The sequence below is a fragment of the Clinocottus analis genome, unplaced genomic scaffold (genome assembly GCF_023055335.1).
Source record: "Clinocottus analis isolate CAN_PGR_092001 unplaced genomic scaffold, fCliAna1.0.p SCAF_17, whole genome shotgun sequence".
NCBI classification, from domain to species: domain Eukaryota; kingdom Metazoa; phylum Chordata; class Actinopteri; order Perciformes; family Cottidae; genus Clinocottus; species Clinocottus analis.
The window spans coordinates 12,664,339-12,692,099 of NW_027175898.1; the positions used below are offsets into that span (position 1 = coordinate 12,664,339).

The 27,761-nt window shown below is 44.9% G+C and overlaps 1 protein-coding gene across 3 annotated transcripts in view; it reads left to right on the forward strand.

The window, feature by feature from the left end:
• Positions 1–27,224, forward strand: part of atrn (attractin) — a 128,316-nt gene extending 101,092 nt beyond the window's left edge. For 2 of the 3 annotated variants that reach the window (XM_068579800.1, XM_068579801.1), the window contains exons 27-29: positions 3,873–3,980; positions 16,196–16,310; positions 20,897–27,224. In XM_068579800.1, the coding sequence (XP_068435901.1) occupies positions 3,873–3,980; positions 16,196–16,310; positions 20,897–21,021 (348 nt within the window). In that variant the 3' untranslated portion in view covers positions 21,022–27,224. Of the gene's footprint in view, positions 1–3,872; positions 3,981–16,195; positions 16,311–20,476 lie in introns of all 3 variants that reach the window. The other variant, XM_068579802.1, reaches the window with a different exon arrangement.
• Positions 27,225–27,761: the final 537 nt, after the last annotated feature.

A 27,761-nucleotide genomic window follows, 5' to 3' on the forward strand; every position in this document is an offset into this window, starting at 1 on the left:
CAGCTTGTTGTGCTGTCCCCAAGTCCCCAAGTCGGGAAATTACTGAACGTGTTTGTAAAAACAAATAAAATCAAATTCTACCAAGAGACGGATTAAATTGTCTTGAAAGACATTAAAACATGTCTCTCTCCCTTTAATAAGTGTAGCTTTCCGGGTTTATGTTTCAGTCTAATTGTCCATAAAAAATAAAATGTTTTAAATTCGGCTCGATGAAACTTGCAGAACTACGAACGCCTTCGAGAAACTCCTCTCGGACAAGATTATTGTTCAGAAAACACAAACTATCAACTGTGGACACTTCCAGTGGAAATAATTGTTTTATTGCGAGCAGGCCCGCTCCAGCTGCACATGATTTCAGCCGGGTGTCACTGTTTAAACAAAGGTTAGCGCCGCGTTAGACAACAGACCCGGCGGTTTGCAGAGATGCTGAGGGAGGTGGACTGAATCTTCAAAGTTTGTTTACCGCAACATTCAGATGCTCCTCCATCTGCTCTTCATCCACTAAATCAATTCTGTTGCTCGGTGCTTATCTAGGAGCTCCGATTTATGAAAAAGGTTGTTGTCTGCATGCAGATTCGCACTTCTTCTTCTTCTTCTGCTTGCATTCAATATGAATGAAGTCGCGATAAGTTATTTCCGTCGTTATGAACATAAGTTCGTGATCTTACCTCGGAGAGGAGGCGGTCTTTGGTTGCTCGGCCAGAAAGCTACAGAATTTATTAGTACTTAACCAGAGTTAGTGTTAATAAGTAGTAATTTGTGTCGATGGCAGACTCCAGTGCAAGATGGCAGAGTCCCCAGGGTGCTGTGTTGCTGCACACCCAGCAGTCATCGCGCTCACAAAGGCTACATATTTTGGCTCTCGGATGCGTCGCACAGTGGGATGTCTAATCATGACAAATCGGGGACTCTGCACAATGAGTTGCTCATTTGCGTGTTCATTTGTCACCACGCGTTTTGACTGCTATGGCGGAGGAAAAGAGAGTGCACGGCGGCGAGGCGCTGGACCGGGCCCGTCGGATGCTTCATGCCTGTTTATATATTCGTGTGCGTGGTAATGAGGCTTTGTGCTTGGATTCACTCGTACTTCACGGTCGCTATTGTTCTACTATTACGCACCGCATTGTTTTGTGTTTATAGTGTCTGGATGTAGTTTGTCTTTTCTTAATCGCCTCCACAATAAGTTCTAATTCTGTTTTGTTTTATTAAGCAGCTTCATGTTTTATTAACTTGCAAATGTGCTAATTAACTCACTAAGACATCGTAATATTAATTCAGGCAGAATCCAAGTGGGTTATGCACCATCTTCTATCAGATGACATTAAAGTGGCCGCAGTATGAATAATTTACCGATTCATCTGCCAATGTGATTAATGGATTCATCCTTTGGTACATAAATGTCAGGAATAATGATTGCCGTCCCAATTACAAGTAATGTCTGAAAAACTTGCTCCGCTATTCTTGTGAACTGTCAAAAAAACAACAACCATGAAATTAAGTAAAATAAAGGTTATACTCGTAGTTGAGAAGCTGTAATTACCAAATATGACAAATGAGTCGTTGTTATACTTTAAATGTGACAGGAAGATTTGCTTAGCTGCCAAGAGTTGGATAACAAGATAGTCACCAAGGATTAAGGCCGAGTTAAAGTGTGTTAAATTGCTGAAATAAATAGTTTTTACACGTTTGGGCTACCAAAAATCTATTTTAGCCACCAAATATAGAGGCTGGATGGCCTGTTGAGCCCATGCTTCAAATATTTCCGACTGTTCACTGCTCCCATTTTTGTCGATTCAATATGAATACGACGTTAGCTTAGCATAAAGACTGATAACGGAGGAAAACAGCTAGCCTCACAGTAATGGCAAGACTCCAAGTTTATCTTTTTTGTTGTCTCCTGATCAAACAACATCTCAAATACAAAAAAGGTTTGCAACATGTTAAAGTGAGCTCTAGCAATGCTGGTAAGCTGGTATACTGATATGCAAAGTCGGGCTAGCAGCTTCCCCCATATTTCGGGTCTTTATTGCTAAGGTAACCAGCCACTGGCTGTAGCCTCGTTTTTAATGGACATTAAAAATGGCATCGACCTCATTTATTAGTCGGCAAGAATGTGAATTAGCACATTCCCTCTATGCAAAATCATTCCTTTTTAGTAGTGGCTCAGGGAAACTAAAGGTTCATCTCCTCCTCGCCCAGCTGTTACAAGAGAGAGGAGCGTTGGAAGATTTGGCTACAGGCGCACAACCAACAGACATGCAGCAATTTAATGAGCTGGCTCACTCCACAAAGAGAGCCCGGGACATTAAATGTAGACTCTTTTTCTTTTTTGCTGTAAAGAGAAAGAGACTTTCTCTCAAGCTATTTTTGTAACCCTTCATATTATTATACGGCATTTAATTGAGAGAGAAAAAGGCAAAGAATGAAAACACTCAGCAGAATGATAACAAGCTGTTGAGGCGTCGACCGGGAGGTCGTGAGCGAGCCCTGACACCCCAAACCCTCCTCGTGAACATGCATCGACACACAAAAGCTATGTGTGATTTCTACAGTGCTTTCATGTCGAATCACACTGCTGCCCTTTTCTCTGCCAAAAAACTTGCTCTAATGAGACAGAGGCCAACGGATCGGGTCAAGCTCCTTTTGACGCTTGTCTCCACCTAAACGCTCCTCGCACATCCACCGCATCCCTCTCCATCGTCACTTCCTTCATGCGCGGAAGCGCTCTGAGATGCAATTTCACACAACCGATCAATTTTTTTATTTTTTTATTTTTTTCTCCAACACGTTTGATTCCGAGTTTCTTCTTGCTTGTGCGAAGGTTGCAGGTGTTTTCGTTTCGATGGGTGTGCCGCGTACTTTCGGATCTCGACAATTGACGCCGGGTCTCTATTTATAGCCCTTTGGCTGCGTTGACAGCCGACGACACACATGCCTTGTTTAATCTGGTCTCTGTGGCTTACGTCCGCCTTCACTTCCCTCATTGTCTCCTCTCCCTCTTCATCGTTCACCTCATTACGATCCTCCTCCTCCCCTCTCCCAGTTCTCTTCTAATTCTCCTTATTCCGGGGCTTTCTCTCCTCAGCTCATGTTCCTTCTCCCCTCCTCTCATAATCACCTCCCTCCTCTTCTTCTGGCCAAGGTCCATGATATAAATCAGATTAGAATGAGACTCCTCCGCTTTGCAGCGTTGGAGAAGCTATGTTTATTGTACATTTACTCTGTTACACTTTAAAATAGCACTTTACTTTATTCTGCACCAAAATATTTAACAGAGAAATACTGATAAATACTTTTCACTCCACTGTATGTTTCATCTGACGACTAAGAAAGCGAAACAATGTGCTTATAAAACAGGAAGTATAGAAGCTATTATTAACTGCACCTCTGCGAGCTCCAACATTATGGTCCAAGGCTAACAGTTTCGACATTGCTAGTCTGGGCTCATTCAAAAGTTACTGTATAATTTACTTATATTTTACAGATTAGTTATACGCTATCTTTGGGTTGCCAGATTCATGACAAGCCTCATCGAGAGTCACCCTGGATAATGATGGCTTCCACTTTTGACGCTTAAAGCTGCATCAATGAATGTATTTACATTCTTACCATTAATTGATCGCATCTCAATCTCTACTGTCAAAGGGATGAGTTGAACCTACAACGCAGTATTTTTCTCTTTTGTCCTCTTCTTCCATGGTTGCCTCCTAGATTTCAAGTTGTGTGTGAACTAGTCCATTAAAAACAACGCGTTGTAATACCGTCTGCTCTATAACTACAGATGAAAAGGCCCGCTGTGCAGGTCGACAACGAACAGTCCGTGTTTATCCGTCGCTGACCTTCGCACTCTTCTTCTTCCTCCTTCTCCCTAGCAACTGCTGAGGGAGATGCAACAGATGGCCAGCCGGCCTTTCGCCACCATCAACGTCGCCCTGGAGACGGACGACGAGCCACCTGACCTGATAGGAGGCAATGTCAAGGTGAGCGCGACCTATTTTCTAAGAGCAATCGCCGACAAAACCCCAGAGAGCGGGGGCTCTCAGGAAGGGTTGACGGGAAGCGCCATCCATCATCTGTATCGTCGCTCATCCTCCTTGAAGTGGGAGCTCGGTCCTGTCGCCTGCAGTTTGTGATTACAGTCCGCCGTGCTCTCTGAGTCCGAAAGGACCGCTTTTTTGGTTCCTAGAGGAACCTTCACAACACCCCGGTGGAGCCCTTTCAGAGGGTTCGACCTAGAGCCCAACATAAAGGGTTGTACCTAGAACCGTCTGTGAAAACTTCCACTCGAATCCCGCTATGAGACGTTCTACAAAGAACCTTCTGCGGTGTGATGATTACACCCAGAAGTCGCTCTCGAGGTTCTTTTCCCGAACTTTTTCCACCTGAAAACAAGAGCAGTGTTGGAGAGGTGCTGGGTTTTATTTGCAAAACTTCAAGTCCAATGTTTTGTGAGACTCCTGCGCTCCTGTTTTGACAACTAGAGTTAAAATATTACACGTCGTGAATTCTAAACTTTCCATTTTTACCCTGAAGAAGATATTTGATCATTTAATTATTCACCAACATTTTGACGTGGGACTTCTCAAGGTAAAACAAATCCTTTTTACCCTGAAGAAGACTGCCATGTCGACACGTTGGTAAGTTATTAAATATATTTTGCATACGAGTGTGAGTATTTTTCCTTTAGACCGACGCTTTCAACAATCCCTGAAGAACTACCAACTTCCAAAAAGGGTTGTCCGGGTGTAAGTTTTGCAAAACACCTCAACCCTTCAGGAGGAACCCGTATGTCTCAGAGCGAGTGTCGATAGATATTCCTCAAACCAGCTTTTTTCTCTCGTCATTTCTCAATCTGAACTCTGAAAGGTGCTTCCATTAGCTCTCAGCACGCCAAGGAGGCTCACTTTGGAGTGAAAAGAGTTTGAAGTGTGGTGCAGGTGTAGCACACCTAATGAGGGTCACCGCGGTGTGCATTTTTCCGGGACCGAGCGAAGGCCCCGGTGATGATGAAAGGGGGCCGCTGATGAGGAGCGCGGCGCATTATAACAGTTACAGCCAGTTATTATGAGTAGGCTGTGAATTGTAATGAGAAGGGAATTCAGTTAACCCTGGAGTTAAATACATGCAGATGAGAGTAACGTCTTGTAGATTAGGACACTATACTTAGAGGGGAGATAAGAGTTTCATGCCAACATTGAGACATTCTTCATTTTTAAGAGAAATTATTATTTTAACGCCTACTCGCAGAAGACCTGGTTGCTGGCACGACAATTAAGAACATTAGGGGACACTATAAAAGTCATGATTCATCTCTCAAAACAGCCTTGTTTTGGTGCATCGGACCATCTGTGTTTTTAAAACACTGACGGTGAAAGTAGCGAAATCTGTCAATATGGACGTGTGGAACAAAGCCATTCAGAGTGAAAGACTCTAAATCGATCTAAATTTAGACCTAATCCTGCTGTTGGGACTGTGTTTTATTACACTAGGACAGATGGTTCAAGTTTTTAATGAAGGTTTGGTAGTTAAGATGTAGTGACACAGAGTTTTTTACTCCCCCCCCACCCCCTCCCATCCCATCAAATAAGGAACCCCAAAGTCTGAACCCCAAAGTCTGAACCCCAAAGTATGAACCAAAAAAATGTCATGTGTGTCACATTTTCGCCCTTGCGTAATGTGTTGCATTGCTTTTAGTCGCTATTATGGTGGTTTGGAGTAAGATAATACATTTCCATGTGTTTCTTTACCAAGAAAAGAAACCAACCAATAATGCTGAGGTTTGGAGATATCGTTCTATGAAGCTCCTGCCACCACCTCCAATGTATGAAGATAACCATTATTTTAGTTTGTTCTGCTCACAGCATTAAAAAACAAACCCTGCTGCTTTTATCGGCACTTTTTCTTCGGAAGTGAATAAAGAAAACTGTCTTATCTGCAGAGAGCGAGAGAGAAGTCGTACAGTTTAAATAGTACGACTCTTCTGATGGGGAAACCAGACCCATCAGATTCATACAGCGGAGTAAACAAGACACACTTCCTCGTAACGAGGGAACCACCTGCTGTCTGCTAACAATGGGATTAATGCAGTCACAGTCAGAAGAATAGAGGGAGATAAAAACCGTCTAAAAGGTCTCCTTATCAACAATGATGATCTAGATAAAAAACGACTTCTTTGTCCCGACACTTAAGGAGATTAAGCGTAAACACAATCCGTCACAGTAATTTGCCACCACAGGTAGAACGCTTGTTCCCATAAAACCGCCAGCTGCTCTTTAGATTTTAAAATATATATTTTGTTTTCCCATTGATGTGAACGCTACAAACGAAACATCCTTCACCTCCGCTGCATCAGAGTGTGGAGGAAGAAATCTCAGACTCCTGGGCAATTAACTTTACTTGTGCGTGTGAGATTTGGGAAAATAGACCCTTTAATCCATTCCAACACTTTGTCGCCTGATGTATTTATCAGTTGTACTTGAAGCTATCGCCACACTAAAACAAAAACGATGTCCGTCCACACGGCAACCTTTGAAAAACGCTCACCACATGACCGTTCACGTACTCTTGTGTGCGCGTGACAGTGTAGCCAGGAAGGAGGTTTTCTACACACTGCAGTTAGTTTAGTTGCAGAAAATACTGTTTAGGAGGAACGGCAACGGACGAAAAGAGGGACCGGAGATTTTGCCTGATATGTGTCGTCGATTATGAAGTGAATCACTGGTAGACCTCCATGTTTGTTTTTCTTTTGGAAAAGGGTCATGTGACAGGGGGCGTGACCATCAGGGGAACATCGTGACCGCTCAAACCCACGTCACCGTTTCCAAACTCCGCCGTTTTCGGTGCTCTGAAACTCCAGCTCAGTGTGGACGCTCGGTGTAAACGCAGCAAAGGATGTGCGCGTTCAAATGGAAACGTGGTAGTGTGGGCGTGGCCTGAGGGCTCCCCTTGAATCCTTCACCTTTAACAATAATCTGCACTGATTTAGCTTTGCACTTCCAACGGATTGCTCTCGGTTGCTCTTGTCTTTGCGGCTTTCGTCGACACTTCAGTGCGACACGTCTGATCCGATAGGGATCGGCTATATATTTCGTGGTCAAAGGGGCAGGTGTAAAATGGTGGATAAACACTTTTCATTTCCTGTAAATCCTTTTCAATAAAAGTCCCCATCTTATATTTCCTCTGCCACTACAGTGTTTGTAGACCTGTTGTATTGAAGAATAGCCGCTAAAGCTCAGCTCGTTCGGTGAGGGATACATTTTCCCGTTTTCTTGTTCATGGAAAGATTATATTTTTTTTATGTAGAACTAAATCCTGACATGTTGGGTTTTCATCAGCAGTAACGAAACCCGACTGCTTAACTCCGCACTTCTCGGGAAAAGGATCTGTCGTAAGGCAGATGATGGCGACAGCAATTGATTAATTATCCGGATGGTACCCACCAACTGTCCACGCTTAGATCCAAGCCCGGATCCGATGACATTACCCACGATGCAACTCAACCCCTGGCCGTGTGATCCGAGATTTGGGTGCGTCCCGCTAAGGTAGCCGCGAGAGACCGGCAGCAGCGGTGCGCTGAGCTCACTTCTTTGTTACTCCACACGCTAGTTTCATTTTCAAACTCGGAGTCTTCTTCAGCCCTGAGCGACGCTGACTCGACTGACATCACTTAAGGCAATGCATCAGACTTCACACGGCTCCCTCCGGAGCCACAAAAAGACTTTCACATTTATTTATTTTTAGTCATTCATGCGGCAGCACCGACGACCTGTAAACATACTTTGATGTGGGAAGTTCACAACGCGACAAACTATTCGTGATCTCACTCTTTTTACCGAGCCCAGGGCAAGAAAATTACTGCTAAATTTGATTTTAGAAGGCAAGATTGTGTTACAGAGTTCACGCTCAGCGGCGTAAACGCAGCAGAATCAGTTCACCGGGTTATGAGTGGACCTCGAGTCCGCTGAAGTAGCAGAAGGGTCTGTTTTAAACGTGAAGATCAAACTGAGCTGGAGATGATGGTCGAGAAGAGTTCGATGCTCCGGGAGGGGGGAGGGGGGGGGGACCAAGTTGCAGAAGTTGCAGCCTGCATATACCTAAGACTGTGCACTTTGTGATGAATGACCTCCGAATGCAGATGTTGTGCAGGATTATAGGGCGAGTTCAGCAGGGTGGCTCTGACAGGGGCCATGCATCTCGAGGGGCTCGGCTCCCCGGCACAAGGTTACGACTCCACGCTGAGGCTGCAGGGCCCTCGAGACGATCAGCAGCTAATCGGATCCCCGCTCCGACAGCAACGAAGCCCACTGCCTCTTTCTTTTCCCTCTGTTCTCCATTTCATGTTCTTGTCTGCCTTCTTCTCTTCTTCTTTCCTTTTCTGTTTATTTTTTTCAAATCTGTTCTTTGCGATTTAATCTTGTGCTTTTCTTTCTGACTTTTATCTTGTCCTCTCTTCTCTCTTTTTTTCCACTTCATCTTGTCTTCTGTTTACTTTTGGTAAAGTTCCCTTGTTGTCTTTTCTTGTTCTTGTCCCCTTGCTTACTCTCTTTTCCTCCTGTTTTCTGTTCTTTTTGGTTTTAATCATCCTTGTTGTTTTTCCTTTTGTCTACTTTTCTCTCTTCTCTCCTGTTTTACACTTTTCCTGTTTACATTTTTTCCTTCAGTTTCCTCTCTTCTTTTTCTCTCCTCTCCTTTTTTCATAGTTTCTATTTATCTTAATTCCATCTTTTATGTTCTTTTCAATTCATCGTCTTTTTTCTGTTTTTCTTTTTCCCTTCTTCTCACCTGTTTGTTCTTTTCACATCATTTGTCCACCGTCTCCGTTCAATAGTTTGTTTCATTCACTTTGTTTTGCCAGATTTAATTATCTTGTGTCCTTGTTTGACTTCAGTTAGTTTCACATTCCTCCTCTTCTACTATTTAGTTTTCTGTTCTTCATCCTCTTGTTTTTTTCTTCTTCTCTCTTTCCCTCTCTTTGTATCTTTTCTCTTGCCCTCTCTCTCTCTCGTCTCCTGTCTGACATCCTTACTTCGCTGTGGCGTTCTCCTCTAATTCACAAGTCACTGATCCTATCAGCTGTCTGGGCTTTTCTGTCGGCCTTATCTGCCGGTTCCGTTTGTGTGTTTTTGTGTACTCCTGCATGTTTGTGTTGTTGATGGCGTGTGTGTGTGTGTGTTTGTGTGTGTGGAAAGAAAAGATGCAACTTGATGTGGAAATCCGTTGCCTTCCACCTCGTCCTTCGTCTCTGCTTTACCTTTTCTTCTCCTAGCTCTGCTCTTCTTCTCCTCTATTGTTCCCGGCCGGCTCTCCTCCTCTTCATCAGGACGGGAGCATCGCAGAAGCAGAGATCCAATTTAGATCTACCTCCTCAGCTTTCTCTGCCTTCACCAGCTCGAGCGGCGAGAGCGCACTATCCTATCTCCTCCGCGGGCTCAGATTGAGCGACTCGGAGCGGGTTCCTCCCCTTGTTTCCCTGCCGCTTTATCAGGATGCTGCAGTCGTGTATTAAGAGCCGCGACCGGAGAGTACGGGGGGCCGGGCTCCACACGGCGAGCTGAAGATCATTAAAGTTGTTTATAGCCTCGGTGGGAAGTCCAAACTTGCTCCGCCGATGAGATATATTCACTCTGCTTCTGCCAAATGGAGCTTGCGGCCCCGGCATCACGGGCAGATGATTACCTTTCTGACGGCGTCTGTTCTGTTTTTATTTATAGATATCGTGGGACGAGAGAAAAAACGGGACATTTGATGCAAAAAAAAAAGGGGGGAAGCGAGGAAACCGTCTGGTTTATCATCACATGATTATGGTGCACAGTTCTCTTCTGTCGAGCCGTCTACCTCCACTCATTATGACTTGTGTTAAATTAATAGCATATGGCGGGTTTAAAGAAACAACGATGTGGTTATCTTAAACTACATGATTGGCAGTAGTATAGGCAAGAAAAAGTACGGTTGCAACACCAGAAGAACGCTCAATTATGAGGCTATGTGATGAATAAGTGTTGTAACGACTTGTGTCTCATTAATATCCAACAGATGTTTTGGTGAGGTTGCACACTAGTCAGAGGAGGCACGCAGCAAACTGCAGGTGACAGCAGACGGCATATTATGTGAATTTTTTCCATAAGATGTAGAGATGAGAGGAGGTGTGACACAATTATACCTTTAATGTCCCACGTTTTTATTTATATCTCGAGGTTGATTCGTCTGCGATATTTATAGCGTCTTTCATTACAAAGTGTTGTAATATCTCCGGTCTGAGAACTGTTTTTAAAGTAGAAGTGTTTGCGGGTCCTGTGCTCTTCCGAACATCTCGCTTCAGGTAGCCGCTCGCGTCCCCGTTTTCACGAGGCAATTTTCACCTCAAACAACAGTTCCAATAGAAACGACTCGACGTGAGGGAACAGAAATAAAAGGTGCTTTAAAAGTTGCTTTTATTTTTTTTTATTCTTGTCCAAGTCTGTAAACGTCAACACACTTTTAGTCAATTAATCTGCTGCTGAGTAGTGTTTGGTTTGAGCAGTTGCTAAAATGTATTGATACGTAGATGCGTGTTGGCCGTTTTCTCTTTTTCTCTTTTCTCGCCGTGTTCAGATCGAGAACCAAAATTCTAATTCGGTGAGATAAAGTTCACCTAAACTCGTCCTGTTCATCCAAAAATAAATTCTGCGGCGATTTAGTTTAGATACGTTGCAATACGGCGTCATTATCGCAAGCGCACAAATCCGTTCCTTTTGCAAACAGAAGCCGAGTGAAAACTCATCAAAGTGGGCTCAGTGGAAGTGGCTGTACCTGGTGAGTCATAGCAACAGGGAGTTTGACTCGCTCTCGTCGCTGGCGGGGGGAAACTCATCCCCAGCTGCTGCTGAAGTAGAGCTGAATGCAGCGGATGAAAGCGGAGCAGCATGCGGCCGCCAGTGTAGGCCCACATCAGCCTGTGTGGTGTGTGACTTTGTCTGTGTGATTGTGTGTGTCTGTGTGTGTGTGGGCTCAGCAGCGATCCTACGTGCTGGGCTAATTACTAGAGGTAATTTAACAAAAACCTTTAGCCGCTCTGCCTGGCCGGTCCAGATAACTCTCTGTGTGGTGCTGGTGGGAGAGGTTGGGCAGAGGGGGGGGTGAGCGGGAGGGCTTCAACGCTATAAAACAAAGGCATCTGCTGGGGAATGTCATTACCACGCAGCCTCTGAAGACCACGGGAAAGACACTCCCTTTGGGGAACATCTTAGGCAAAAAAATAAATAAAAAGCCACATGCTCAAAGAGTTTAAAGGGATGGATAATTGAATTTTTTCAAGGTGTTTTTGTTGTCCGTCCTCCCACCCAGCCCCCCCATAATTTCCGCTCAGGACAAAATGAAGTGGATGTGTGTGTGTGTTGCGGGAGATACATTGTGTTTGTTTGTTCTTTTTGTTTTAGGGCACACCTTTTTTTGTTTTGGTCTACATTGGGAAGCGAAGCTCCTGGCTCCTCAGGTGGAAAATGGGGATGAACACAGGAAACAATAGTCGCTCTGACGAACACTCAGCGGGATCGATTATGGAAAAGAGTTGAAATTTCAAAATAATCCCAGGGTCACATCCCACATCAGTCTTGACAGCGAAGTCGGTCTTCCTATTCCGAATGTGTGTCTATTCCCTCTCCGGTTGGAATAAGAGATGCTGGTGTTGGAGCACGTAAACAAGCGAGAACCTAAGAGCCCCCTGCAGCTGCTGCAGTGGAAATTGGACTTGGCAGACGCGCCTCACGCCAGCCCTTAGCTGTGAAATTAAAAGCTGCGAGTCTTCTTTCATTCCTTTTTTATTATTATTTTTTTGAACACAGACTACAGATGTGTTCAGGTTATCACGGGCAGCGCTCATTTCTCAAATTGTAAACACGCTGGATGAGAAATACATTTTGGCCCGAGGCAAAAACAGGCCCGTGGACCGGAGCAAACCGAGCCCGGGTGGATCGCTTCTGGCGAGGCCAAAATAATTGTTTCATCTTTCTTTGTACCAGGAGATGGAGGAACGAAATTAGCCAAGTGTGATATTGCACCACCATTAATGCTGTACTAGAATAGTTGGCGGTAGTTTTATTCACATTCCTCAGCCGTCCATGTAAGCGGCGTATAATGAAGTTCTTGCACCATGATTTTGAGAATGGAAAGAAATGATCCTTTTACTGAGTGTCTTTTCTAGTTATTGCATCATCACTCATTTATCACACCAGGCTGTAAGTGATATTAATGTTTTATCGGCCTGAGGAAGACCGTGGTGGCTTTTGCTGTCTTAAAAATTGAATCTTCAATGTACAATTTGCATTCTGGGATCTATATAGTAGCGTGTATAGTTGGATTCAGTAGAAACCTATGCATGTGAGTGCACGCACATATTCATGCAATGTTTGCTAATAATAATAATAATAATAATGATACTTAAATTTACTACTACTTAATGACATGTTGATTGACTGTTGACTGCAGTAACAGTAAAACAAGGACGTAGACATAATCATTGTGATGTCACCTGTTGGTTTGTGTACTGGCGTTCTGCAGCTTTGACTTCGCAAACTTATCTGTGGCCATCTCAAATGGACCATCATTTACTAAATGAACATGCTGTATTGAAGAAGACTTTAAACTAGAAATAAAGACCATAGACTCATGTTTACAATGTTTATTTCAACTGGCTGCCCCTTGTTGGTCAGTACAGAGACTGCATGTTTTAAAACACTTCCTCATTGGCTTCCTCACGTGCGATCCCAAACCTTTATTGTCTGAACACATTTGCCGTTAACTGAAACAAACACAGGTGTTGCCAAATCAACCAGGAATGAAGGGTGTGGTTCAGGTGAAACCTCCGTAGGTTATAATCTCTGTTTCGTTCTCTTTGGATGATGATGATGATGATGATGAGCAGAAATGGCAGATCCAAACAGTGTTGCCTGTTTACCATCAATCAGTTGGGAGTCGTTTCATCGTCTACTGTCACAGCTCTTTTCGCCCACAGATGAAACGCAAGCAGAGATCAGAAAAACTAATCGGTGTGACGCTTCACACACACCTGATATAAAGAGTGTTAACACTCTCAGACTATTGGCTCAATCCCCGTTGTGTCCCTCTGCTATTGATGGTGTTATCACTTTACAGATTGTGCCTTACAGGTTGTAAACATCTCTGTGTCACACTATTGAGACCTTTCAGTTCATTCAAGCGGTTCATGTAAGACACGGATCAAATTCAGATGCGATAAGTGTCATGAAGGTCACAGTTAAATTATTTCCATACCTTCATGCTGTTTAATTGAGCAGCAGTAAGATGATTTGTAGCTTCTCTCTTCCAGCAGCCGTGTTGTCGGTTCCAGTGTTTGTCGTAGAAACTGTCCCTCAATTTTCTGAAGCAACCAGTCATTACTGCTATCATTATTTATTTATTTTTCTTACTGTGCTCGGGAGATAAATACATCAGTGTGCAACGACGAGAGGCTGCCAATCTTCTCGGTAATGGTCTTGTTTGTTTATGCCAATTAATATTATATTTTGCTCTTTTAGAATTGATGTTGATGCTACGAGTTATGTGCAAGTAAGCAACATCGGATGGAGGAAGGGAGTGAAAGTAAATATTTCTGAATTTCTTTAACTCAAAACATCAAATAGATGAAGCGCTGTGTTTCTTCAATTAGATGTTTCAGTTGTCTGAGTCTTCATGTCATACACTGTACAGATTGTCAGGCCCTTTGGGACAAACCTGTCCTAATTGTGGCCTCTTAAAATAAACCTGACTATGAGAGAGAGACGGTTAATCAAGGAGGGAGTTGGAGATGGAGAGGGAGAAGAGCATCGTGGTGACCCTCGTCTGTGTTTGCACACATTAATCACGTTCATTTCTCAAAGTCAAAGCACAATATTGTGAGAAACGCATCATGTCGGGGGTGGAGGTGCTCTGCTATCCAAACATGCATCTGAGTATTTGCTATGTTCTGTTGCGCGTTGATGCTGCTGCAGGAAACTGCAGTCAAACGAGCACATTTGTCTGCATCTGAACTGTACCCTCTGTCCGTTTTGTTTTATTGGGGGAGGGGACTGTATTGCTGCATGCGTGTGAGTGCCGGATCAACACAACTAAAAAAAAATTGCTGCAAGCTCAGAGGCATGCCTGCAAACACAACCTCCCTAATAACCTTCTATGTCCACAGATACATGAGCATAGTGAGCTCTCAGCTGCATAACTATATATATACACACACATTCTCACAGGCAGCCATATTTAAATCACACATACAGATCGTAAGCCCCTTTCAGACGTGACATTTGCAATTTTGCTGCCTTCATTATCTGTTAAAGTAATTGGCTTTTTGGGGGATTTCAAACAAGTATTCTTCACGTCATTTTCAGCGTTTTTGCAAAAAAATGACATTTCCGACCAAACTGCTTGCCCCTTTACAAGACTAACCGTCTCGGTAAATGATCTCATTCATTTAGTCTCTTATCAGACGTAATATACAATTTGGCTCACTGTTGTATTGGTCTTCCAACGTCCAAGCAGACTTGCAAATCTAACGGCACCATAAATTACATTTATATCTCTACAATTACAAAAGCATATCTTTATTTATATATATATATATATAAATAAAGATATGCTTTTGTAATTGTAGAGAGATATATATATATATATATATATATATATATATATATATATATATATATATATATATATATATATATATATATATATATATATATATATATATATATTTCATCTAGCCTTTTAGTTTAAGTATACATTTATGCACAGATTGCAACCTACAGTTACCCATAACACCCCTCTCTAGACACATCGGGACACTTACATCATCTGGGAACCATAATGCCAGCCTTACAAAGCACAGCTGAACATTTCTATAACACATGAAGTGTTATGGAAAAATGTGTCTGACCAAGTGAGATTGCAGTCGTGGCTTTTACAGAAAACTCGTTTGGGGGCTTATTCATACATGAGGCGGACATTACCAGTGCATTTACCTCGTTAAAAGCATCTCTGAAAAGGGCTTTGAACCACAAACACACTGACAGTTCAAATAACGGAGGATAAAATGCCTTTTTCTGTCAGATCGTACCTGTACACAGCCAGCTGCACAGTGGAAACATAGGTGCTATAAACACATCTGTAGCAGCATAAACAAATACAGAATCCCCCCGCTGGTACAACACCACCATCATCTTCCCATGAACAAACACACACACACACACAGGCATCCAGGTCTTTGTGCCACTTCCCTAGCTACCTGTGTGACAGCCTGTGTATCCTGCCGCTATGAAAGGTAAGCCTCAGAGAGACAGAGTAGAGAATAATTGTGTAAAATGGGTCAGAGCCTGAATATCATTACTGCCCCGCTCCCCATCTGTACATTTACACTGTATGTTTATGTGTGTGTGTATACAGTTGCATGTGAGGAATTGATGTGTTACACTCCTGCGGCAATGCCACTCGGGGCGTTAAGCTCAACTCTCCAGAGTATAAAGATGTTTGTGTGTGTGGCAGTGTGTGTGTGGCAGTGTCAGGAGTGTGGGGCAGTGTCAGGAGTGTGTGAAACCATGCCATGGCCCAGTTTCATGTCCGGCTCAGGAAATCGAAAGAGAGAGAGAGAAAGAAAGATGGCGAGAAAGAAACGGGAAGCTATCTGTATGCGGTCGAGGCGGCGGCGTTCTCGTTCTCCATATCCTCCGTCGAGGTAAACCCATGAATATTGTACGAGGCCGAGCGGATCCGGCCAGTGTTTACATGCGGGGAACTCATCCCCACATATGGATGAGTTACTGATAAACAGCAGGTATTGAGTCAGGTGTGTGAGGCAGCCTGCAGCAGCGAGAAGTGCACCGCAGACACAAACCTTCGCTCCCAGGGCCGCCACTTGGTATCCAGTCGCGGCCCCACGCTGCACACAGCCGGCATTGTCATGAATTTGTGCACAGCGGGCGGCTTCGGGAGGGGGGAGGGAAGAGGGGGGGAGGATCCAATTTGCGCCCACAGATCAGTCTGTGTATCTGAAGTTATTTCGTTTTGTGGTTGCTGTGCATGTTGCTGACACAAACAAGAACAGCAACAGCAAAGCCTCTGTTATCCGTTGTCTTTGAAAGCGGCGTGTTGGTCCCACGGATTCGGGAAGGTTTGTGATGTGTCTTTTTTTTTTTTTTCTGTTTCTTTTTTTCCGCAGTCCGTCCCAAAGCCCATCGCCCTAGAGCCTTGCTTCGGCAACAAAGCCGCCGTGCTCTCCATCTTCGTGCGGTTACCCAGAGGCACCGGCGGCATCCCTCCTCCAGGACAGTCTGGTAAGACGAAGCCGCTGAAACCCGTCGCTTGTTTTCATTCCTCGTACCTTCCGCCTTTGTTTGATTGCTGCTCACTTTTTTTCTACCCCCTCTCCTTGAGCCCCCTTTTCTTCCTCCATCTCATGAAGCTCTTTCATGCTCTTGTACTTTCGCTCCCTTTTCTTATTTCCCTCATATTACCCTTCCTTCAGATTGCCACACCATGTACCCAATAAGGTGATTAGAGTGAGTACATTGAGTACATCTGCAGATCACGGCTGTCCACCCGAGAGATTTCAGGTTGTTTTGCGGAAGGTTCTGACTGAGCACACACGGAAACACCCGAACCGCAGCAAAGATAAACCTTTTATTCTTCCTGAACAACAACAACAGGATGTGTGACATCCTGGATTCTCTCCTGACGCTCAGATAAACGCGTCTTCCTCCAGTTAAAAGTGTAATACCTGTCCGCATGCTACACGCGCATTACACTGGTTAGCCTGCTCCTTTCAGTCTATGTATTTGCATCACATGAATGTCTTTGATATAATGTCAACACTGTTACCTTTTCGTACTCTTTTGATAATGTTCGATCTGTTTTTTTCTTGCCAGATCTAACAATAGCACTCTGGCGCTTTTTTTTTTTTCAGGTAGTTTCAACATAGCTGAACACGCAGTTTAGTTGTTCTCTCACATCGTGTATTCATCTGTTTCTGCTGTCAGACAAACGACTATAAATATAAATCAAAGTGCGGCTTATAAGTGCCACACTCTTTACCAGGTAAACAGTCGTTTCTGTGTTGCCGCAGCAGCCCATCGATCAAATCACTGCGCTTGTGAAGTCACCCGGTAACAGAAAACATAAATACAGACACACACCTGTATTGTGTCATCATTAACGACGACGGATCCCGGCGAGACTTGGAGATGACAGTAAGTTGGCTCGGCGCCCGTACTTGTGAGCAGGAGCGTTGTTGGTTCGGTCACAACGTGAGAAGCGTTTTCAGAGTCATCGATCTCTGAGAACTATTCAGAAAAGGATCAACTCAAGAGGCCAAGACATTAACCCAAAAAGATGTGGCCAACTTAGTCATGGCTGATCTATAACCCGACAAGGTGGCCCACTGGGTACCAGACTTCTTTGGCAATTTAATTAATTGCATTCATGAGATTTGCAATATATTTTAATACATCAATCAAGGTGGATCCTCGATTATTACTTCATGTTGTAGTCCTTTTTTTCGAAGGTCTCTTTCAGAATCTTGTCCTCAGACATTTGTAATGGAGAGTGCTGCAGGAGGATATATTTTGAAGACCAACCCGGAAGTTGGCATCGCACTGGTTCCCTCTGCAAAAAAACAAATTCGATTTTGAGATATATTGCAGCACATACGCCAACACAAGTTTGATACTGACGTGTTTTGTTCAGCCAGATACTCTCCACACATAAACGCCACTGAGTGTTCTGAGTCGTGAATGCATTCACCAGAAGGTAAAAGCTGACGTTGGAAAGCTAGAAACCGACTGCGCCACAGTCACATGGAGCGCGAGTATCCGCCAAGAGGCCGCGATGGCGGACGAGTCGGCACGATGAAGTCTACGAGTCTCGTTTTTAGCCACTTTTTGTTAGACGCGTGAAATATCACAAGTGGTGTATTTACTGACATAATCTATGTCGTAGGCTCAGACCTTATTTTTAGACATCGACCCTAAAAACCCACTTGAGACGATGTAACCGCAGTAGCTTTTCATTTTCTCCTTTCCTACTCTATTGTTCTCACATCGTGCATATTCCTGCAGAAAGTTCCTTTAAATCAAATTACCTCCAACTAACTGACACACTTAAAACCTGTGTGAGGGAGTAGCGGATGGTGTGTGGGTCTGTATAATGAAGCCTCCCCCCTACAGTACAGTCTGCTGTTTGCACTAATAAAAACCTGGAGGCTGCGTGGTTCACACACACATTGAGCTGTCGAGGTCACAGGGCGCCTGAACTCCAATTTTCCTCCCGGGGGCCACCTGATTAATTCAGCTGTGCATATAGTAGGGACGTGGTCTCACATATAATATCTAAGACTACATATTTGCAGTTTCTGTCAGTGTCTACACTGCATATTACATTAATTTCACAGAAATGTCTCTCTGCGTCGCTGTTTGACACGCACATTCTTCATAAAACCAAACGGAATGAGTCTCCTCCGGAGCAAACAGAGCACAAATGTTATTTTTATCCCCCTTTCTTCCAGACAGTGAAATCCTCTCGCATAAAGTGGGGGAGAAAAGAATAACACTGGCGATCCTCTGCGACAGAAGCGCTGCATCTGGGATTATGGAATATGTGTTGGCGAGACACTGACAAAATCATAAAACTGCGGCCACCAATCACATTGACTGTGGTCTCATCTGTTTACAGTAATTATTTCACGGTTGCACCATTGATGTGACAAGGATGTATTGGCTTTTAAGAGGCCGCGGCGCTCTGCCTCGCTTTCCCCCTTTCCCTCATTCTGTCCTCTCGGTCCTTGGTGGTGAAATGAAGGCTGCCGCCTGTTTGTCGCCCTCGTTGTCATCCTTCTCCCTGGGCTTGTTGTCGTCTCTCTGCTCGGAGGCCTTCTGCAACTTTTCGCTTTCCCATTTTTTACTTTTCTCCCTTTCCCCTCTCGTCTGTGAGCTCTGGGTTTAAAGTGCAGTCTGGCGTCTTTTCATGAGTTCCCCTCCCCACCCTTGTTTCTCTCTCTCTCTCTCCTTCCTTCTGTTCGCACTGAGAGTTAAGCTTGCTTCTTCCTTTCATCCTCTGCTCTGTGTGTCACTTGCTCTCTTTACATTCCCATCCGTCCTTCATCTGTTTCCCTTATCTTTCTTCCCGAGACAGTCTGATAGGACCCAGAACTGAGCACTTCACTTGCCTTTCCTCACAAGTTGTCTTTTCTTGCGTTCTGTCTTCTTCAAGGACTCGAACAAGAACTCAACTTGATTCCTTTTTCCCCCTCTTTCTGTGTTTTACAGCCTCTATCCTCCCACAGTCGCAGTCCCCAGACCATCGGCGTGCCCCGGGCCCATATTAATTACCACATAGTCCTTTTGTCATAACAAAACCGCCACGGCTCTCGGTGGAGCTTCCCCTCGGGCGGCGTTTGTGGAGACGGTGTTAGTCGTGTTCCCACCATCTCCACGAGCCCGCGAGGGGTCCCCCTGTTATAATGCTTTTAACTCTCTTCCCATCTGGCCGCGTTCGTTTTCGAGTCCTCCGGCTGCCGACTGTCGGCGGCGGCGGCGCGACCTCACAGCACATCTGTTTACAGTTAAGCTTCTTCCAAAATGGCCGCCCTCTCGGCTTTTCCAAAAACGGCCCAGAGGAGGTCAGCAGTCTGTGGATTGTCTGTGATTTGTTCTGAGTGCTTTTTAACATCCCGCACCCGCTTTTAGATCGAGGCACAAGCTCATGGTTGCAGCCTGTTTCACCGAAGACTGTCTGGTTTCATAGGACGCGATTCCCACCGCGGCTCCTCTCCTGGGAATTTATATTTCGCCGTTGGCCACGTGTGTTTGATCGAGGGAAATGCATCCATCACTGCAGATAAACAGAGTTTATTGGAATTTCATGGCTCAGAGAGCATTAATACATGCTAATGAAGTGTGCTATAACTAAATGATTGGCTGCACCTGTGTTTGTGGGTGTTTGTGTGTGTGTGAGTGTGTGTGTGTGTGTGTGTGTGTGTGTGTGTGTGTGTGTGTGTGTGTGTGCGGTTGGCTGGCTGTGTTCCAATTTTCCATATCTTATCTTAAATTGACGATGTGTTTATAGTGGGATATTGACTAAATTATGTAAAGATGACTACAAAGTCATGCAAAATAATTTTTTGTGCTCTTGGACATTATTGACCCACAATGCCTTGTAAAAAAAAAAAAAGGACGTGGAGGAGGTTTAAGGCAAGTTTATTTGTACAGTGAACACAAAGGGACAATGTAAAAAGAAATAATCGACTTTTTCAGTGCAGTGATTCGTTGCCCCACATTCAATGTATTAACTGATTCTTAATTTAATTTAGTTTAAAAATCTTTTCATGATCATCAACCATAAACACATTCAAGTATGTTTCGTATGAATCCCTCCCATGTATATTTTACGTGATAGTGGCTCTGTTATGTTGTGAGTCTAACATTTTACGCGGTAATAAACCTTTCAGTGTTCTCCGGCTGGCAGAAACTCTGTATGTCATCATCTCATCTTCAATGAGCGAATGTCGACCCGTAGCCGGGCTCTAATTTCAAGGAAATACAAGCGTACGAGAGAAATGGATCAATCAAAGACAGAGGGAGCTTTAAAGGAAGGTTTGATTGCTCCTAAAGTAAATGGTTGTAAAAGTTCTGGAAACCAAAAATACGTTAAGTATAAAGATAAGATTTAGCTTTATTTTTCAAAATGTAACTTCACAGTTTGATTGACATCTCTATAAAACTGTTTGGTTCATTCATTCCTTGTCTACTTACTGCACATAATTATGATACCAATTTGTATTTTAGTAAATACTGTGTACTCTTATTCTTACACATGAATGTTTGCGTAATAAATCACCTAATTGTAATATTTCCGTGTGCCCGTGCAGGTCTGGCGGTGGCCAGCGCGCTGGTGGACGTGTCTCAGCAGATGTGTGCGGGCTATAAGGAGAAGTCCGGAGGCCTGAGGAACCGCAAACAGCAGCCCACCGCACAGCCATCCACCTGCATCTGACCGCGCCCACCTGTCCTCCTCTACCACCCCCGCCCTCCGATGCTCTCCCATCAGCCCCGCCACCGCTTTTGGCCCCCTCCCTCACAGACTCCCGCCCGGCTCTGCTACGGGGCAGGGAGAGGTGCATGCTGGGGGGCGCAGAACTGGAAGATTTTGGGGCGAGGGGCCGAGTCTTTCGGCGGACTGGAGCCTCAAGCGGGGCTTCCCCTCCCTCTCCTCCTACGGGAACTATGGGTCCCCACGAACTGAATGACAGGAACTGGACACAAAGAGGGAGGGAGGGAGGGACAGAGCGGGTGGTGACTTCACCCTTTACCCTCTAAAAAGAAAAGATGACAAACATTTTACATTTGTCGACACCGCCTCGTTAGAGTTGAGGCGGCCGCGGCTTGCTGCTAGCAGAGAATCCTCGTCTCGTAGTTTTTGAAAAGAGACTTTGCAACCCTCGACGCTATCGTTTTACTTAAGTTATTGTTGGGGGGTGAGGAGGGGTGGGCTTATTGTTGTAGGTTATTTTTTTGTATTTTATTTTGAAAGCAGGAACAAAACTGGACTCGTCCAGCTGCGCATGCACACACAAACACACACATACAGACACAGACAAAACACACACTTCCAAAAAAGCAACTTTCCAAGCCCTTGTAGCCATTAGCTGCCCATTGTCGCCTGCTGTCATGTTCACAGCTCAGCACTGAGGACCTCTGTCACCGGAGTCCTGTACAGTTTGGCTTCCGAGCAAGCCGGCGGGTTCAGTCCTCCTTTAACGAGGATCCGCTGTAGGAGGCCAGCCGAGCAGCCGACGCCCGTCTAAAGAGTCTGTGACACTTCTAATCGGCCTCTGTGTCTTCTGCCGCTCTCTGCTCTGTGGCCTCTCTGGAGCTTTGTCTCCCCCCCCCCCTCCCCACTTTTGTCTCATTCTGGTGCCATCTGGCCGCAGAGTCGAGCACCTTTCCAGCCTCTCTGGCAGCGCGAGTACAAAACAAGACCACAGCTACATCTCATCCACGCCGGCCGGCCGGCCGGCTGGCTGGCTGGCTGGCGGGCCGGCCGGCTCGTAAGCCAGGCGCAGATTGAAACCTTTCCAGCTAATTTACGCCTCAAGTCGTAACGAGAGCCAGTGGCTCTGCACACACAGGTGCGCTGGCATTGGCTCTCACACGAACGGCAACCCTCTGGTGTTTAACGACTGTCCCTCTGGCAGCGCCGCAACTCAAGCTCACGTTTTTTTAGTTGTTTTTTTTAAAAAAAGCTTCCTATAGATTGACTGAAGTGATGAAGCGGATCTGCGTGAGGGGAGCCAGGGCGACGGTTCAGCATCGTCTGTGATCGGTGCCCAAATCCATAGCCTCTAATTGCTGCTCCCGTGTTTCCAAGTGCGACGCTTGCCACCTCGCCAGCGCCAGAAATCCTGTTACCCCACCCCCCCCCCCCCCCCTCGCCCACCGCCTTCCCTTTTCCCCCTGCCGTTCGATGGCGATTGTTCCGTATCCCTGAGCTATCTACAGCCGCCCAATTAGCCGCTGACACAGTGACGCTTGTGATCAGGACGATGCCGATACAGCGGGGCTTTCGATGCCAACGTATAAACTGCACCAGCTCCGAACATGAAGCGCTGGAGAGGAAAAAAATGCTTGCGGAGCGAGTAGCCACGCTGCACGCGTTGGCACCGGTTTCCTCATTTGTTGAATGGAACTTGTGATTTGGCCTCATGGAAGATGTTGAGTACGGCTTTTAAAGAAGAAGAAAGAAGAAAAAAAAGGGACTAGAAAGAAGAGCATCGGCGCTTTTTTTCTTAAAATTGCCTCTCGAAATTATCTTGTTGCCTGGTTTCTCGGGCTTACTCCGATTTTGTGTGTTGCGTTGCTCTCAGCCGGTCCTTTTTCTATTCACCCTTTCCTTTTCCTATCTGCTCTACCTGCTCTTTTCACGGTCCTTATCTGAAATCACTGGTCCGTTTAAAAAAAAACTAAAAAAAAAACATTACTTCTTTTTTTGTCAACTGGTTGGGAGGAGGGGGATAAATGAGGGAAAACACAGAATGAAAAACACGAGGCGAACACAAAAGAGACACACAAATGAAAAACTCAGGCTGCTATCTTGAAACGGTGTGTTTTGTAAAAGGCATCGCGGCGTCACGCCGTCTTTCTTGCCTTTTCTCCTTCGGCACTGAATATCAGAGCAGGCTTGAATTCGTCCGCAACGGTCAATCGTTGCAACAACAAAAAAAAAAATCTACGTTTCATAATATAACATCTGCAGGTCGTTGACTGAAGGCGGGGGCATACACCAATATAGAAAATATGTTTTCCTCCCAAAGTTATTAGCTTTCCCGCCCACGCCAACATACAGTAATAGAACAATTTAATAACTTCCCTTCTGGCCTAAAGAATGCGTCATATTTAGTTCCAGGCGCTCGCATGTGTTCAGCATACTAGAACTGCTCGCCGTCTGGTTAAAGGGCAGAGTTTTAGCACCGGGAAAAGGTCAGAGCAGAAAGCATGAACAAAGTTGACATTCTATAATTATAGAGAGCTGGATGTGCTCTCAATGCCACTCAGCGACCCCGGCGAGGGTTAAGGACTCAACTCTGTTCATGCCTGAATCAAAGCACTTCACATTTAGTCTTCATTATCAGGGTCTTTCCTTGTTTTGTGCTAATTCCTCCACTAGGTGAACACTCTTTTAGCCGTCGGGCCCGGTTCAGGTTTTGAAGCTGGAGATGTCTCTTCTGCAGGGAACCGACGGGGGAAACAACCGTCAGTCGTCTCCTGAAAGTGAAAACATTTGATCTGCTGTCGGTCAGTTTGTCCACGTGAGGAAAAACATTCTCAAAAAGTCCTTTAGGGTCACATGAAACACTGTTTCGGGCAGGAAGGGGTGTCCTCCGCGCTCTGCTGCTTCTCAGGTCTGCAGGAGTTGCTTTGTCGACACCCCCAGTCGCTCTGGCAGGTTACAACCAGCGTTCGGAGGTGCTATTCGATCCCACAAATCTCGTTGGGTGGGAATGTTCATGGATGCACGAGATGCTCGGTGGCGCGAGGACGGCATCCATATTCTTGAACTCGAACAGAAGCGGCCCCACTTTTACTGACACATTTTGTATCTCGGTCCAACTGGTTTTACATGTTGTTTTTATTTCCCTTCTTGTTCAAACCTCCTTGGTTAAAGTGTGCGTGGCTCAGTTCGCGGGACGCCCAGATTCAGTTCACACTACGAGCAGCTTCCAAAGCAAAAGTAAAACATTATACTTGAGGCAAGCAAACATGACCTGCAATGGTCTAGAGATGAGTGATGGGCCTCTGTAACACCATCATGCCTGAAGCGTTCGTGCGCTACGTCCTCTGCAGCATCAGCACACTTAAGAGGAGCAGCGCTAGGATCAGGCAGCATCTTGTACATATTTAATTTTCTACCTGTTACATTTTTTTCTCCATTTTAAACAGACAAAAACACCTTCAAAAAAAATAATGGAACAGTAACAATATTCAGTGACACTGTAACACTTTAATTTAGTTTCACATCATGCGGGAATCTCATTTTGCAAAGAAGCTCTTCATATAAGAATCTGTTCTCTGGCGGATCCAAATGTACTGGAGTAATAATCTCACAAAGAATGAAGATTGTTTTAGTTTGTTTTTTTTATCCTGTTGTACATGAATGTAAAGTGAGATATTCCCCCTGTGCAGCCTGGGTAAATCTGTAAAGCGGAGCTCACTGGGAGGATGAGGGGTTGGGGGGAGAGGTTTCAGTCCCAGCAGCCGGCTGTCATCTGTCCCTGTGGCCCCGGGTGACGGGGAGCTTCACTGGTTCACTCAGACAGCGCAGTGACTGAGGGGTCGCGGGGGTCGGATCACGGGAGAGCCGGTTTGTCTTGTGCTCGGAAGACGTGAGGAGCCCAGAGCGCCGCTAACCGCCATCTTTTTATCCGCTTGTCGGTTCAGACGAACAGCTCCCGGTGTCTGATGGCGTCTACGAGTCCATCCATGTTTTTCCCTCCATGGTTTGATTAATTTAACGCACCAGGACAAACCAGATTACTTGTTTTATTTCCTCGTCCCGTGTGGCCGGTTTCACCCTTTCTTTAGAAAAGAATTGATGAAAAAACAAACTCCATTATCCGCAAATACTATTTGACCCAAATCTGTTGTCGGCGGCCTCACACTGGGTTCCTCACAGGTCTGCAGAGTCTCCAAGCATCAAAAGCGATTAGAGATAGTTAGTGCTGCAGTTCCGACGGTTATTTATGACTTTTCACCCCTGGTCCTCCCACACAGGCCTTTTCATTTATTTTTTAGCTGATTAGACTGTTTTTCTTTAGATGTGTGGGCGTCTACAGACTCTGCTTTATTGAGATCGCCTTCGCTCTCCTGTTAGTTTTGCTGCACCTGGTGAAGTGGGACTAAAGCAGGCCTCCATGGTTGAGCTGCACAATAACGCCTGAAGTCTAAATCAGGTTAAATACCGTAAACAGTCCAGCTTGATGGATCCACCCTTAAGCCAACCTGTGACCGCTTCCTCCCTCCAATCCTGACTTTGGCTGCTAAATTGACGGCTCAGCTTGCGCCGTCGTGCTGGCGACCCGACAGAAGTGTCGTAGTGTTCGGCTCTCGGCTTCATTGGACTGCTTTCAGGCCCCGTCGCAGCTGTTTAAAGAACACCGAAGGCACATTACATCACATTACACTGAATTAGTATCAACCGACTCAGCAGAACATTGATCCAAAGGGATCAAGAGTTTAACGCTGATGCAAACCAAAAATATCTTGCTTTGCGTTTCAGCCATTTGAAACGCAGAGCATGGGTCATTGAGATAGCGGGGCTTTGTTAGCAGTCGGGTTTTGTCAGCGGATCCATGACAAACATTTCCAGGGCGTAGTAGTGGAAGCGGAGACGGCCGCGGTGAGCCGGTCGCTCTTTCTGTGGCGAGAGCGAATTACGAGAACTCCCAACGCGCGATCTCATGAGGGACGAACACAATGCCCCGTACGGCTTTGGATGCTCGTGGTTGCTCAGTCCAGATCATCAGAAATCATAATAACTAAAGAATCCTGCGTGAGTGTGGCTGGTGCTTCAATTTCCACAATTTAATGTAAAAAAAACAACACTTTTTCTTCCTTATTTTTTTTCCCGGATCCCAAGCGGCAACAGTGCCATCGTTCTGAACTGAGATCCCACAGAAGTGGCGAATCAAGAAACTCTTAAGAGCACAATGCGAAGCCTTCCACCCTGTCCAGAGAGAGCTGGACTCACTGAGGTCACACCGTTTGAGCCGTCAGAGCCCGGTCCAGTTGGTAAACATGAACTTGGTGCATTACAGGACTGCAAGTTTCTAAGGTTCAGATTTTCCAGAAGATTACCCTTCGCCATCATTTGGAGCTGCGAAGTGGCCCCGAGCAGCTCTAAATATCTGAGAGGGAGTGTGGAGGTTTTAAAAAAAAAAAAAAAGGTTTAAAAATGGTTTGTAGGAACCCTGAACGCAGTCTGCCTTCGAGCCACTTGAAACTACTCGTCAGACTCTACCATTGAACGAGATGAGCAGCTCCCTCTACATCGCTTCCCAAGCCTCAAAACTTTATCGGGTAACATTTTAACTTTACAGTGGCCTTATTTCATCTGATTAAAACTCTGTATTAACTGGTAGAAATGTACAGCAAATGCATATTTATAAAAATGTGATTACTTACCGGAAATCCTCCTAATATTCACAAAAGAAGTAGTTTTTTTGTCAAATTTAAAATGCTTTAATACACGGGTTCAAGCATCGGAATAAGGTCATTGTAAAAGCAGGCGTTGCCCTCTCTTTCTTTCTGTCTCTCTTTGTATAGTGGCATTACATATACTGAGGAAGTAGTTTGTTAATATGTATAATTTAGCAGTTGCTTTTTTTGTAAATAATGAGAAAGTATTGTGAATGACATTTGTTGAATGGTTTTGAAAGGAAATCATTTAACGCGAACCTCTCCAGGCTTTTATAAATGTGACTGCAGTACACGGCATATTTTGTATGTAAGGCGGCAGTGTGAAGACGAACAAGCATTACTAGAAGCTGATGAAACTACATGTAAAACTTGAGGATAATAGTATACTGAACTTGTAATTACTGATGTACATAAAAGAATGACAGAACATTTTTGTCTATTATTAAATGTGAAAATCCACCTGTCGCCGTTTGTCTTGATAACTACGTTTTACCTCATTTCAAACGTCTCGTGCTCCTTTTTGAATCTGCAGCGTGCACTGCCAGAGGGGCGGCGCCTCGTGATGTGCACGCTTTCTGGTAACATGTCTTTCAAGTAAGTACACTGGAATTTGAGAGATTTTGCTTTGATGGTGCAACTGCAAAAAAAAAAAAGGAGCCCTGCCATTAGCTCCTCGAGGCGGCAATGTGCACATCACAACGTCGGATCCGGTTCAGGGAGTCTTTAAAAGCCAACGCATAAATCCACCGAGGAGCTTAAATGGTCGTCGTAAAATTTCACGGCAATCTGCTCCGTTGAAAAGTTTCAATTTGACTTCAGTTTGTCATCAAGAGTCTTACAGTTGTACGGGTTCATCCTTTAAGGAACATGAACACTCAGAGTTATTGCGTTTTCAGATCGGTCATTAGAAACATAGTGATGCAGTAAAAGGTCAAGGGTCGAAAAAAAACTTAATGAATCCTCTGGAGACCGTGAATATCCATCATTTTAATTACTTTGTATACTGCTGTGTGGCTTAACCTATAATAATATATTTTAACA